Source organism: Macaca nemestrina, chromosome 4, assembly GCF_043159975.1.
Source record: "Macaca nemestrina isolate mMacNem1 chromosome 4, mMacNem.hap1, whole genome shotgun sequence".
NCBI classification, from domain to species: Eukaryota; Metazoa; Chordata; class Mammalia; order Primates; family Cercopithecidae; genus Macaca; species Macaca nemestrina.
This window is the reverse complement of record NC_092128.1, coordinates 75,879,760-75,894,353: the sequence shown is the minus strand read 5'-3', so window position 1 is coordinate 75,894,353 and position 14,594 is coordinate 75,879,760. Positions and strand designations below refer to the sequence as shown.

The 14,594-nt window shown below is 40.4% G+C and overlaps 1 protein-coding gene across 5 annotated transcripts in view; it reads left to right on the top strand.

Annotated features, from left to right (window-relative positions):
- LOC105475544 (solute carrier family 25 member 13) overlaps positions 1–14,594 on the top strand; it is a 199,554-nt gene that overhangs the window by 11,981 nt on the left and 172,979 nt on the right. For 4 of the 5 annotated variants that reach the window (XM_011730904.3, XM_011730902.3, XM_011730903.3 and 1 more), the window contains one exon: positions 11,792–11,845. Coding sequence is in view for 3 of the 5 variants with exons in the window: in XM_011730902.3 (XP_011729204.1) it covers positions 11,792–11,845 (54 nt within the window). In the remaining 2 variants the exon portion in view is untranslated. Of the gene's footprint in view, positions 1–1,585; positions 4,969–11,791; positions 11,846–14,594 lie in introns of those variants that run through there. The other variant, XM_011730901.3, reaches the window with a different exon arrangement.

Sequence of the window (14,594 nt, the reverse complement as noted above, 5' to 3'; positions counted from 1 at the left end):
TGAAGAACATTGCCCCTTTGTCCTATCTATTGCAAATTTTGTTGTTGTTTTTCTTCTCAGTTGTTGTTTAACTGATTTATATTCACTTTTTAAATTTTTATGTCAAATATTTATCCTTTTTTTCTAGAATTTCTAGAATTCTAGAATTTCTAGAATTTTTAGAATTCTCTTTCTCTCCTTTTAAAGATTAACTCTGATCCAGCTCCAGTTCTTTTGGTATAAGATGAAAGGTCGGGAGCCAGTTTAATTTTTGTTGCTTAACCCCAGGAGTTCATTACCCTTCACTAGTGCCACATCATCAGCTAGAGAGACCTGCTGCTAATTCAGCCTGAATCTGCTGGTTCAGCCTTCAGAGGAAATCTGATTAGTTCAGAAAGCCAAGATCACCTCCCCGCAGGGCTCAGGTATCTGCTGCTGCCCCGGTCAGCTAGGCTGCTCTGAATATGAAGAGTAACTGGGAAGCAAGGCGCTGCTAGATTGTCTCAAGTTGTGCTGTTTTCATTCAATTGTTACTCTCTTATTTTTAGCAGATGAGAAAACAAGAGGTCATGCTGCTGGTTAACAATGGAGTCAGATTTTTTTTTTTTTTTTTGAGATGGAGTTTCACTCTTGTTGCCCAGGCTAGAGTATAATGGTGTGATCTCGGCTCACCACAACCTCTTGAACCCTGGTTCAAGTGATTCTCCTACCCGAGCCTACCGAGTAGCTGGGATTGCAGGCATGCGTCATCTCACCTGGCTAATTTTTTGTATTTTTAGTAGAGACGTGGTTTCTCCCTGGTGGTCAGGCTGTTCTTGAACTCCTGACCTCAGGTGATCCACCCGCCTCATCCTCCCAAAGTGCTAGGATTACAGTTGTGAGCTACCGTGCCTGGCCACAGTGGAGTCAGGTTTAAATGTTCCATTGCGAAGCTCATGAAATAGGAAACATTCTGTGAGGGGAATCTGGTTGGAGAATTCTGGAGGAAGAGGCATTTGACTTAGTCCTTGAAAGAACAGCATCATTTTTTAAACTTCTCATTGTGGAAATTTCCGAAAAACTGCAAAACTGGAATAGTATAATTAACCCTCATCTCCCTATATGGCCAGTAGTAATCATCAATTTATGGCCTCAATATTGTTTCATTTATACCATGCCCTCTCTCCTCCTTTCATCCCTTTTTTTTTTTTTTAATTAAATTTTTTTTTTTGGAGACAGGATGTTGCTCTGTCACCCAGGCTGGAGTGCGGTGGCACGATTATGGCTCACTGCAGTCTCAACCTCCTGGGCTCAAACAGTCCTCCCACCTCGGCCTCCTGAGTAGTTGGGACTATAGGCACATGCCACCACACCTGGCTAATTCATCCCCACATGTTTTTCAAAGCAATCTCAGCCATCATATCTGTAAATATTTTATGTCTCTCTAAACAATATTTCTTCAAAGCACAATCACGATATCATTATTACACCTCAAAAAATTATAGTAATTCTTCAATATCTTCAAATATGTATTCTGTACACATTGTACATATTTCCCATATTGTCTTAAATTTTTTAAAATAGTTGTTGAATTGTCATGTAAATAAGGTTCATGCATTACAATTGATATGTCTTAATTTTCTTTTTCTTTTTTTTTTTTTTTTTCGAATTACAAAGCTACTTTTAATACTTTTAAGCTCCACAGGAATGAAAAAACACTGGGGAGGGCTAACCCCTCACTCCCAGGAGCGGCCCATAGGGAGAGAGGCTACTTGAGGGGAAGGAAGTACAAAACGGACCCACTGCAGACACATGGCAAAGGGAAGCCATTGGTGCTGGGACCTGTGGTCACTACAGGAGGAAACACGAGTGTGGTGGGACTGGCTCCAGGCACACAAGTGAAGGGCAAGAGAGATTGGAGTGAAGCCAGGAAGCTACTTGTGTTCCTTCTTCTCGTTTGCCTTTTTCTGCTTCTGCTGCATGATCTCCGAGTCCCTGGGGGTAGAGATGATGGGGCACTAGGAGGTACCAGAGGGCAAAAAGAACAAAATGCAGGGAGATGAAGGACACAAAGGAGAAGATGGAAGTGGATGGGACTAAGCTTAATGTTTGGCTGCTGTACTCCCACCCTAGGGGAACAAGAGGAAGAGAGCAGAGGCTCTGAAGGCAATCGGCCTCCATGCTACAGTTGCCCAATAGGTCAGAAGCCTGGCCACACAGGCCCAAGGCTCTCTATTCTTATACCAGTAAGAAGGTTGGGAGAAGAGAGGAGAACCGGGAACAGCAAGGAAGGCCAGATCACTGGGCTGTCATAACCATAGCTGTATCTGAAGTGGGAAGCTCCCTGTCCTTGCCCTGAAGGTCAGACCGGAGGATGCTCAGAAATCAGATTCTGTGTCCTAATTTTCTTTCGATCTCTGGATTCTCTGGCCTGCTTAATTCTGTGCTTTCTTTTCCTCTGAAAGACAGTGTCACATAATGGCTGAAATCATGGATTTGCAATCAGATTAGGGCTCTGCCACTTGCTAACTGTGCGACATGGGGAAGTTACTCAACCTCTCTGTGCCTCAGTTTCCTCATCTGTAAAATGGGCATAACTGTGTCTGCTCCTCGGGGCTGTTGAGAGTGTCAGTGAGCTAATGTTTGCAAAGCGTTAGAGTCATGTCAAAAGTTGTGGGCTGTGGAATAGGACCCAGGAGGGCTCACTCAAGTGAGATGATGTGTCGTCTTTGAGATGAGGCTCCAGCTGTGCAGAGAGCCCCTTTCCTTTTCCTTTTTGCTTCCTTCTGGTTCTTGACTGTGCTTCAGTTAGATGGGGTTGATACATAGCAGAACTTTGGACAGGTAAGGCATTATGTAGTAGAAGCAACTTCTTTATTGTCCTTTCATTTTTGACTTTCTCTTCCTCTGTATTTATTAAGTTAGCTCTTCTCTCTCAGAAGCGTTTAACTTTTTATGGCATTATCTGGGCTTCAGCAACTTGTGATCTCCTAAGTAGAGCCTTTCAGCACTTTATAAATATGTCATATACTTTTTATATTCCTTTGTTCCCCATCAGGAACATACATCCCAGTCATCAGCACAATCAGTTTTTATTCATTTAAGGAGCAGTAGTAATTTGACACTTGCTAATATGTAACAAATTATATTGGGTGCGGTAATTAAAATTGCAGCTGGTTCCTAATTATACTGTAACCTTGATGTTTAAAAAAATTGAGACTGAGTTCAGCATAAAATACTGGAGAATAATATTCTGCACTAGGCAGTTCTGCCTTCTACTGAGCCATGGGCATTTATGAATCATAATGCCAAATTAAAAAGATTTTATTTTAAATTGGTTACAGTTATAATGTTGTCCAGTGGCTTGATTCTTAAAGGTAGCTTTAAAGTCCCCCTTTTTGCTTGCTAAAGTCTGGGAATATCCTCCAGGTATTATAATTACTGTCTAAATAATCCGAGCTCAGGGGTCATTTCTGGCTGTGTGATCTATTAGTATTCATTTAAGACTCTTTAGTACCTCAGCTTCCTTATTTGAAAAATGGGGATATTACTCACTCTTCCTCTTAAAGAGTTTTAATGATAGAGTATTTAAATGAAATAAGATATAAAGCCATTAGCATAATACCTGGCATAGAGTTAAGGACCCAGTAAAAGTTAGCTGGTCATTGTTATTGCTATAATTAATAATAAATGATCCGGTTCCAAAGACCACCTCTGTGACCCTCAACTTTAGCAGAATTAGGCTATTAATTCTCCTGCCACTCTGCCTTATGATAGCACGTATCATCATACATTTTGTACCAACCACTTGTCGATAAGTCAGCTTTCCCTGCTTGGGGCAGGGTTTCTGATTTATTGGGTGTTTTCTCCTTGGTGCCTGGCGCTGGGCCTGGTACACTGTAGCCTTCCCATAGGTGATTGTGTTGCATGGATGAGCAAGTAGAGCATCACCATCTAAGGCGTGGTTGTTAGCTGGGGGGTGGAGTAGTTTGGCTCCCAAGTAGATTTCTTTTAGCAACCTCTGGAGATTGTTTCTTGGTTGTCGCAGCTTGTTGGGGAAGGGGTTGCTGCTCACATCTAGTGAGTAGAGGTCAGCTTAATAACAATAATAGTAAAATCCAGAACTAATATGTTTCAGGCTCTTTTGGCATAACAGAACCCAGCTAAAACACCACCATTCATTCTTAACTGTTACACTCTGCCTCTTAATATCAGAATTTTAATGATGATGGCTTTATAGTTTATGTTTGTCTACAACAGAGCAGAGTGAAATCTAACATACGTCACAACCTACTGAATCCTTCTGATAAACATCTCTAGTACCTCTGAAATGATTCGCTGGTGTAATTACCCAGTGGGTTAACATTTGTGGTGGCTGATACTTTATAAGTCAACCGTTGAGTGAAAGGAAGTTTTACCAGCTGATTACATAGAAATGTTGTGGTTTGAAGAATGCTTAACAGGGCGTCTTGTCTTTATACTAATTTGTATTTCAGTAACTTTTTAAATAATGACTGCTCTTCATTTATTAGGACTTAGGGAAACTGTAGGATGAAGGATGATTGACTCAGTGGTTTCAATAAAAAATTATTTTCTTAAGTTTGAGATACCTTTTTCTTCTTCCCAAGTTAATGGTAACTGTGGTTTTAGGAAATTCCAAACTTTCTTTTGCAATTACTGATTGTATCAGTCAGGGCTCACTTGCAGAGAACAGAATCTACTCTAGCTGGTTTAAGCAGAGAGATTTATTACAGGGTATTAAATGGCTTACACAATTTGTTGGGAAGGTGAAGAAACAGACTTGAGGTTGAGCTCTAAAGAATGACATCTAGAGTCTCAAGCAGAGCAGGCCACCAAGACAGCAGTGACCTCCTGTGCAGTCACAATGCTGCCTGCCAAGTGGACAGTGTTTCAGGACCATGTGGCCACTGACAATGGGAGGGCAGGAGGTTGCCACAGGAAAACTAGACACTTCCAGCAATGGTGCTTGCTTGGCAGAAACAGCAGAAGGTACCCCCCAACTCCCAAACCTTTGCCAAATCTCACCTCAGTTTTATCTAATTGACAGCACATGGGCTGCATAGCAGCAAGGGAGTCTGGGAATTGTAGTTTTAGCCTTCTAGTGTCTTTAGTGTGGGAAGATAAAGAAGGAGGGTGGGCTGCAGCTTGTAAGTGGTTAGGTTACACCCAAGAATACTTTTCTTTGGGATTCAGGGCCACCTACTGCACTATTTCCTCAGGTTCAAAAGACTATGCAGGACTGTTTCTCCTTCTGTCTCCCTTTCCTGCTTGTCACTGCATGCTTATTTACACCCACCCACACACCCAGAAGCTTGCTTTTGATGAACTACCTCTTTGAGTTTGTATTTCTTATCTAAGGCAAATATTTACTTTATGATGGTAGAATTTTCAGTGTAAGTCTGTGCTTGTCTTGACTTTGAGATGTTTCAGGTTTGGGAAGGTGACTGGCGAAATGTTGCCGAGGAAGGGCTGTGCTGTACCGTTGGTGACGTAGCAGCTGCGGTTGGGCCTTGGGTTCTAATGCAATTGTTCTCAGCCCACCCACGCATCGTAATTTCTTGAGGGAGCTCTAAAGATACCCATTCTAGAAATTCTCATTTGATTGACCTTTGGTATGGTTTGGGTTTTGTGAAACCTAAAAGTGCCTCAGGGGACTTGAATATGCAGCAAGGGCTGAGAACCTAAGTCTTATTATTAGTACATTAAAATTGGACATTATCTAAAGCTGTGGTTCTTAAACTTTGACTGCATCAGGGTCACCTGGAGGGCTTGTTAAACCATAGGGGATTGCTGGACCTCACCCAGTTTCTGATTCTGTGGGTCTGGGATGGGCATGATAATTTGTATTTTTAAAAGTTCCCAGGTGATGCTCATGGTCTCCACACTTTGAGAACCATTGATCTGAAGAGAGTTCCCTATTTTTATTGTAAATGTCAGATTTTTACTGATCTGAAAGACTTTATTCTGTATTCAGCACTTCCGGAGCATCTGCTTGGTTTCCTGATCTCTGCCAGAGCTGGGGATGATCTGAGGAGTAAGGTACCCTCACAGAGATGGAGGTCTCACATCTCTAGAGCTTCCCAGTGTAAGAGGAGAGCTTTTCTTTTCTTTGCATTTCATTTTTCAAATTAGCATTTCTTATTTTCATGTAGATTTTCGTATATTCTTCCCCACCATCCTCTGTTAGATCTGACAACTATTTTGAGTACACCATTCTGTACCACTGTGATTTGTTAAAGTAATGAGCCTGCAACTGTAGCTTGATTCCATTGTAAGAAAGTCTGTTTAAAAAATATTCCTACAGGTAGGAATATCTTTTCTGGTGACCCCCTACCTATGGCTGCTCTAACTCATATTAGAATGAGAGTGAATTCATTTATCCTGAAAGATAACTTTCTTATTCTTCTTGCCATGTTCTCCCCCACTCCCTGCCTTTTTAAAAACACCAGTTCTTGAAATTTTGTTATTGTTTTTATTTCTAGGATGTACTTAGCTAGTATATGTTTTGCAAATGCTATTGATGACTTACACAATTATAACCAGTGTTTTATCTTGTCAAAAAGTTTTACATATTCAGTGATTCTCAAATTTTGTTCTTGTGGAGCATAGACTCATTGAATCGACCTGAAATTTCCATACTAAAGTTAAATAATGATAGACTTTTCCCAGTTTATGGAAGAAACTATGCATAGAATTTTTCTGTTCCAACATTGCCCCTTTCTGGGCCAGGCATGGTGGCTTATGCTTGTAAACCCAGCACTTTGGGAGGCCAAGATGGGAGGATCACTTGAGGCCAGGAGTTTGAGACTAGCTTGAGCAACACGGTAAGACTCTGTTTCTACAAAAAAAATTGAAAAAAATTAGTGGGGCCTGGTGACACATGCCTATAGCCTCAGCTACTCAGGAGGCTGAGGTAGGAGGATTGCTTGAGCCCAGGAATGTGAGGCTGCAGTGAGCCATGACCACACCACTGTACTCCAGCCTGAGTGACACAGTGAGACCCCTAACTAAAAACAAAACAAAACAAACAAACCACCAAAACCCTCTCTTTTTCCCTTAAATTTGGAATCAGAGTAAAATGTTATCAAATTTCAACAAAATTCTTTATCCTGTTGATGTAAGTGGCAAATAATATTTCATAGTAATTTGTAAAGGACCCCTTTCTTCTTAGTCATTTACTCTATATGCTTGAAAACCAGTTACTTGATTTAAAATTCTTGATATAAAAATATTGTTTTAATGTTGGAATCTATTCTTACAAATGCAAATTCAGAAGAAGAATGATAAAGAAAATCAGGCAGTTTTCTTTACTGATTCTTTGGGTCTGGGATGAGCATGATAATTCGTGTTTTTAAAAGTTCCCAGGTGATGCTGATGGTCTCCACACTATAGCTGTAAATATTTACCTGCTATTAATATATGAGAAAAAAATGTAACAGTGAAAGTAAGCCTTCTGGAAACAATCTAAAGTTTGATGACTCTTCTAAACCCCAAGAATGAACTGAGTCTAATAATTCCAGGCTTCTAAAGCCCAAGAATGAACTAAGTCTAATAATTCCAAGCTTATGTGATACAAAGTATGCATGCTGAGCAGCTGTTCTGAATTGACTTTAAAAGGGTGGCTACATTTCTGTGGCTTCCTTTTTCCAGCTCATAGAACTTCCTGGGAATTGGTTTTGCTACCAGGTAGAATTCATTGAAATACACCTTCAGAAAACTAGTACATCTCACTGTAACTTTGCATTGTCTTCAATTAAGTTGTGTAAGTGTTCTTCATTCATAGCAAATGACGCTTAAACAAGAAGATAGGAATGGGAGATAGTAGTATAAATGGAAATTCCAAACAGCCACACAGCATTTGACTGGTGAATAATAGATGGAATTACTGTAGAGATGAGGCCCAGGAGGCTGGTAGTAATTTTTCGGAATCCGTCCCCTGTTGAACCATACTTATCTATCCTTAAATAGACTGTAGCAGGACCTGATACAAATTTAGTGGGCCTCAGAGAAATCTTGTAGTGATCATTAACGATTTGCTGTACCTGGAACTCTGGGTTGGCGGCAGGGTAGCTGAGACGATGATGAGTTAGGATGGCTGCAATGTTTATTTAGTGGTTTGGTGAGTGTGTTTGAAGATCTGTGAGTTTCTTTCTCTTCTCTTTTGCTAATTTCTCCCTTCCAAATTATGAGCCAGTTTACCTACCCATCATTTAGATTTATTAAGGCATAAACATGGTAGAATATAAACATCTTTGGATAAATAATACAAATAGTAATAGATACCATTTATGAGCACTTTAACTGTGTGTCCTTTTTGGTGCTAAGCACTTTATGTAATTATCTCATATTAGTCTTCTGGCTGTCTAGGACTCCCCCTTTTTATAAATGAGGAAGGTGAGGCTGAGAGGTCAGGGCCTCCAGGTCACATAGCCAGTGAGTTTATGAGGTTGGTCCTGCTCCCTATTTGAGGATGATCTGACACTAAGGCCATGTTCTTTTTTTTTTTTAAATGAAGATGGGGTGTTACTATCTTGCCCAGGCTGGTCTCAAACTCCTGGGCTCAAGTGATCCTCCCACCTTGGCCTCCCAAAGTGCTGGGATTATAGGTATGAGCCACCATTCCTGTAAGATCATGTCCTTAATCACAGCATTGGACAGACACTACACACTGTTAGGAGAAATTGGGAGAGTTTCGATTTTTAGGCTTATACTATATAGCAGTCATGTACCACATAAGGATGTTTTTGTCAATGAAGGACTGCATATATGGATGGTGTTCCCATAAATTATAATGGAGCTGCCCTGTACAGGTGTTCCACTTTTTATCTTTTAAAACTATATTTTTACCATACCTTTTCTGTGTTTAGATATACATTGTTTTACAGGTGCCTACAGTACTCAGTATAGTAACATGCTGTATAGATTTATAGCCTAGGAGAGCAATAGGCTATCTCATTTGCCTAGGTATGTAGTAGGCTACACCATCAAGATTTGTATAAGTACACTGTAGGATGTTCACACAATGATGAAATCACTTAACAATGCATTTTTCAGAATGTTTCCCTGTTGTTAAGCAATGCATGACTGTATTATATTGCCAGTTAATGCAAGTTATCATCACTTTGAAGCTGCCTGTAATGTGGGTCAGTAGTAAGGCCACTACGGTATGAGATGGAATATTTGGGATCTGATCTCAGCTCAGAAAACATTTAGAAATGTCAGATTGGCACTTAATCTGACTTTTCTGGGGAAATAATGGATGCTTTCTGAGCTTTGGTTTCTTCTTCTGTAAAATTAGAGCAGTAATATCCATCCTATCTGACTCTGATTTGCAGCGAGAATCCAATGAGATAATAGTCATACTTGGCAACATGTCTTACAAGTGTTGGGTCATTCTCTGGCTTTGTTTTGATTTGTGTTCTCTGCCCTAGACCCTGAGAGGGTTACAAAGTGAACACCTTTTTTCCCCCTTTGAGGTGTAGTTCTGATGGGGAGCACTGAATATACATTTCAGGATCCTTAGGCAGAAATGTGCTATGGGAATTTAGGGCAGGGGAAGTTTACTCTGAAATAACATTGCTCAGGGGAGACCTTACAAAGTTCATGGCATAAAGAATTAATTAGATTTTAAAGGATGTGGTATTCAGATACAGCAAGAATACTTCATTTTGTGGAAAATTTATTTTGCTTTTAAGAGGAAAACAGTTAAGAACTTAGCGTACCATATGCTTTTGAAAAATGTGTTATGTACTTCCATGAGATGTGGGACTCTAACCATCAAGGAGGGGATTTTTCTGCTCTTAAAGTGGAGGATGGAGGCATTTTTATGCTGTCCCATGTTCTCTTGTGTTCGTCCTACCCTACCTTTCTCAGAATAGAGATCTGAGAGGAGGGAGCCCTCTCTGAAGCTTTTAGGGCAGCAGAGTCATTCATCTTAGGTTGACTGGCAGTATATTTTCTTTTCCTCTGTTGAACAGCAGAGAACACTTACTAATTCAGGATTTTTAAAAAGATTAAAAATACATGGCTGGGCACAGTGGCTCATGCCTGTAATCCCAGCATTTTGGGAGTCTGAGGTGGGCAGATCACCTGAGGTCACGAGTTGGAGACCAGCCTGGCCAACATGATGAAACCCCATCTCTACTAAAAATAAAAAATTTAGCCAGGTGTGGTGGTGCATGCCTATAATCCCAGCTACTTGGGAGACTGAAGCAGGAGAATCGTTTGAACCTGGGGGACAGAGGTTGCAATGAGCTGAGATCGCGCCATTGCACTCCAGCCTGGGCAACAAGAGTGAAACTCCATGTCAAAAAAAAAAAAAAAAAAGTATTCTTATGAATGGAAATAGCCTTGTTGGTTATGAGTACTCAGCTGAAATGAAGAGTTATCAGTTTTGCTTTGGGAAACAAGGTGACCAAGCATCAGGTTTCAGAAAGACTACTCCCATTCTAGTGATTAGTTAATAAAATTATTCCTGACAGTGGAGAGCCTAGGAGCTCAGGCAGTTCCATATTTAGAGACAGAGAACTCATTGTCCAAAGATCTCAGAACAGCCTTCGCTAGTGCACAGAAGGGATTTAGGACAATTTGCATAAGTCTCCCTGTGGATAGCAACATGGGTCCAGTGTTGGGTGGTTCCAGGAGCCTTTCCTTGGCTTCATCATGGGGTGACTCTGTGCTTGGTGAGAACTCAGTCTCATGACGTTTATTGCCAGCAGGATTGGGTGTTGGGACATTGAATAAACCAACTGTTTGGTTCCACATAAGGGCTCTTTTGTGTTGGCCTGGGGAAGCCATGTTCAAGTTTGTCTTGCTTTTTTCCCGGCTATGTTTTTGGACTTTGTGGCCTGGAGAATTAAGCACAACACCCATTCTGACCTAATCTGTCAATTTTTGCTCTTCAAAGGTAACCACAGCCCCTTGTAATTCTAAAATATGTAGAATAATATCATACCTTTGAAAACTTATGATTTATTAATTAAAAGCTGGGGAAAGGAGGAGAAGTTCTTTGGCATGCCCAGGTAGTGAGGTATACATGCCTGTTCATGGTGAAACTGTGAGAAGTAACTCCCTTGAGTTAATATGATTTCCCTAGTTCACTGACTTCTTTAAGAAATATGTTCTCTTGGCTGGGCATGATGGCTCATGCTTGTAATCTCAGCACTTTGGGAGGCTGAGACAGGGAGATCGCTTGAGGTCAGGAGTTTGAGACCAGCCTGGCTCACATGGTGAAACCCTGTCTCTACTAAAAATACATAAATTAGCTGCCACTGGTAGTACGTGCCTGCAATCCCAGCTACTCGGGAGGCTGAGGCAGGAGAATCGCTTGAACCTGGGAGGCGGAGGTGGCAGTGAGCCGAGATCGCACCACTGCACTCCAGCCTGGGCAACAGAGAGAGACTCGTCTCAAAAACAAACAGAAATATGTTCTCTTGCATAGTTGACAAACATTTGTATATTTAAATTCTCCTGTGAAAGGGCATGGTTTACACTGGATTATAAGTAAAAAATGCCAGGTGCTTGCAATGTTGCACTTTTTTCTTTGTTTTTAAGAAATTATATATATTCAACATTAGATATTAAGAGCTTTTGCCACTGTTTCCTTGCATAAAATTGTATCATTTTAGAAGCTACGTAAGGAGTCTAATTTAAAATGGGGAGGGGGCATATTTTATGCACTGGGGTAACATGGTATTTAAGTACAAAAATGAAATACACTAATTTCTAACCTGAGATTTATTTTCCTTTAGTCGGCTAGCTTGATTTCTCGGCTTTGTTGTAATAACATAAACATTTTTATGTTTATTTTTAGGTGGCTTTAACCAAGAGAGCAGATCCAGCTGAGCTTAGAACAATATTTTTGAAGGTCAGTATAAAGGAATCTATTTTGTTTCTTGTTTGATTTGTGTTCTATAACTTTTAAAGATTATTTTCAAACAGCTCTTTATTTCATCGTTATATTTTTTAAAAATCCCAAAGTGTCAGCCTAGTGTGGTGGCTCACGCCTGTAATCACGGCACTTTGGGAGGTTGAGGCGGGTGGATTACCTGAGGTCAGGAGTTTGAGACCAGCGTGGCCAACATGGTGAAACCCCATCTTTACTAAAATTACAAAAATTAGCCAGGTGTGGTGGCATGTGCCTGTAATCCCAGCTGCTCCGGAGGCTGAGGCGGGAGAGTTGCTTGAACCTGGGAGGCAGAGGTTGCAGTGAACTGAGATCATGCCAATGCACTTCAGCCTGGGTGACAGAGCAAGACTCTGTCTCAATAAAAAAATAAAATAAAATAAAATTAAAAAAAAAATCCCAACATGTCTTAAAAGGGGAGAGCCTTACAAATGCATCTGCTTTTTAAAATGTATAGGAAACTAACTTGTAGGTGACTGTGATGACAACATGGTTTGTATTTTAATTTCTTTTATCTCAATTGGTGTAAGGTATGTGAATAAAAGCAGTTGCTGGAGTATTGAGTTTTGCAACCCATTTACCCTTTCAGTATTGACCCATATAGCTTTTTCTCCTAGGAAGTTTAAAGCTCATTGTAAACATCTCAGTAATCCTTCAGTCACCCACGGGCCTATCCTGTCTCTCCCTGGTAGAAGCCTATTGTTGTTGTTATCATCATCATTATCATCATTTTATGATGACTGCAGTATCCTGGGAGGAGGCCCCGGTATAGATAATAGCAGATACTAGAGCACAACAGACACGATAGAAGTTTGTGTCTTATGCTGGCATCTTATATTTCCACCTATTTTGTGATATTGGGCAGTGAATGATTAATAGAATAAAAGTCTGTCTCAGGTTCCAGACACTGAAACACCTTTGTGTTATTCAGCTGACATTAACGTACTCAAAAAAGAAAAGACCACTTTTGTAAGATAATACATATACACACATAATATATATGTGTGTGTATATATGTGTCTTTCTAAACATTATGAAAAGGCAGCTGAGTTGTATGGAAAGAGGACCAGGGTGTCAAATGAGAAATTTGATGTGTACTGAATATGGTGTGGAAAGGTATTAAATCTATGAGTCTCCCTTTCCTCATCACAGTGTGTTACTATTAAAACTAGTTGAGACATTAAGGACTTTGAACATGGATAGGGTATTTGATATTAAGGAGTTGTTATTAATTGATGTTTAGGCTGATAGTATTCTCATTATGGGAAATATAGAGTCTATGTTTTAGAGATATACACTGAAACATTTACAGATGAGACTACAATTTATGAGATTTGCTTTTAAATAATCCAGTTTCGGTGGGTTGAGGAAAATGAGTAGGCGGTATGATGATAACTTTTGAAATTGGGAAATGGAATATTGGGTTTATTATACTATTCTCTCTACTTTGTATATGCTTGAAAATTTTCTTTTTCTTTTCTTTTTTTTTTTTGTTTTGAGACAAAGTTTCACTCTTGTTGCCCAGGCTGGCGTACAATAGCATTCTCTAAGCTCACTGCAACCTCCACCTCCTGGGTTCAAGCGATTCTCCTGCCTCAGACTCCTGAGTAGTTGGGATTACAGGCATGCGCCACCACACCTGGCTAATTTTGTGTTTTTAGTAGAGATGGGGTTTCACCATGTTGATCAGGCTGGTTTCGAACTCTTGACCTCAGGCGATCTGCCCACCTCGGCCTCCCAAAGTGCTGTGATTACAAGTGTGAGCCACTGTCCCCGGCCTGAACATTTGCATAATAAAACATTTTTTAACATAATGATTCAGTGAGTTAACTTATGTGAAAGGTGACCTGCATCTGATACATGTTATATATTGATTCAGTAAATGCTTGAAATTAAGTAATAATTTAAGTAAAGGAGAAATGAAGACTCCACAAGCAAATGGATTAAAAGCAGGGATAGTTTTGTGGGGAGGACAAAAAAAGACACATTTGTAAGGAGATTTGGATTATACATAAAAAATCAGGCTTCTGGACATCTGTAATCCCAGTGAGAGACTGAGGCAGAAGGATCGCTTGGGCCTAGGGATTTAAGGCTTCAGTGAGCCATGAATATGCCACTGCGCTCCAGCCTGGATGACAGAGTGAGACCCTGTCTCTTAAAAACAAAGCAAGATTCTTTATAAATTTGTTTTTAGCCCAGAAATACAGTATAGAGTTTCTTCTTTTTTTTTCCTTTTATTTTTGAGACAGAGTCTCACTCTGTCACCCAGGCTGGAGTGCAGGTTACGTGATGTTGGCTTATTGCAACCTCTGCCTCCCGGGTTCAAGTGATTCTCATGCCTCAGCCTCCCGAGTAGCTGGGATTATAGGAGTGCACCACCACGCCTGGTTAATTTTTGTATTTTTAGTAGAGACGGGGTTTCACCATGCTGGCTAGGCTGGTCTTGAACTCCTAACCTTAAGTGATCTGCCTGCCTTGGCTTCTTAAAGTGCTGGGATTATAGGCATGAGCCACTGCGTCGGCCACAATACCGTATACAGTTTCTAAGGTGGAAAAGGATTCTGGAGGATGAAAGTCCAGAAAACAGAAAAACATTTGTTCCTTACCTAAGCTGATCTCTATAGTTGTGCATGTTGGGACCACCATGGTTGGAATGAGGTGTGTATGAGAGAACCAGAGAAGATTTTTGTATGTGTGTTTAAGGTCTGTT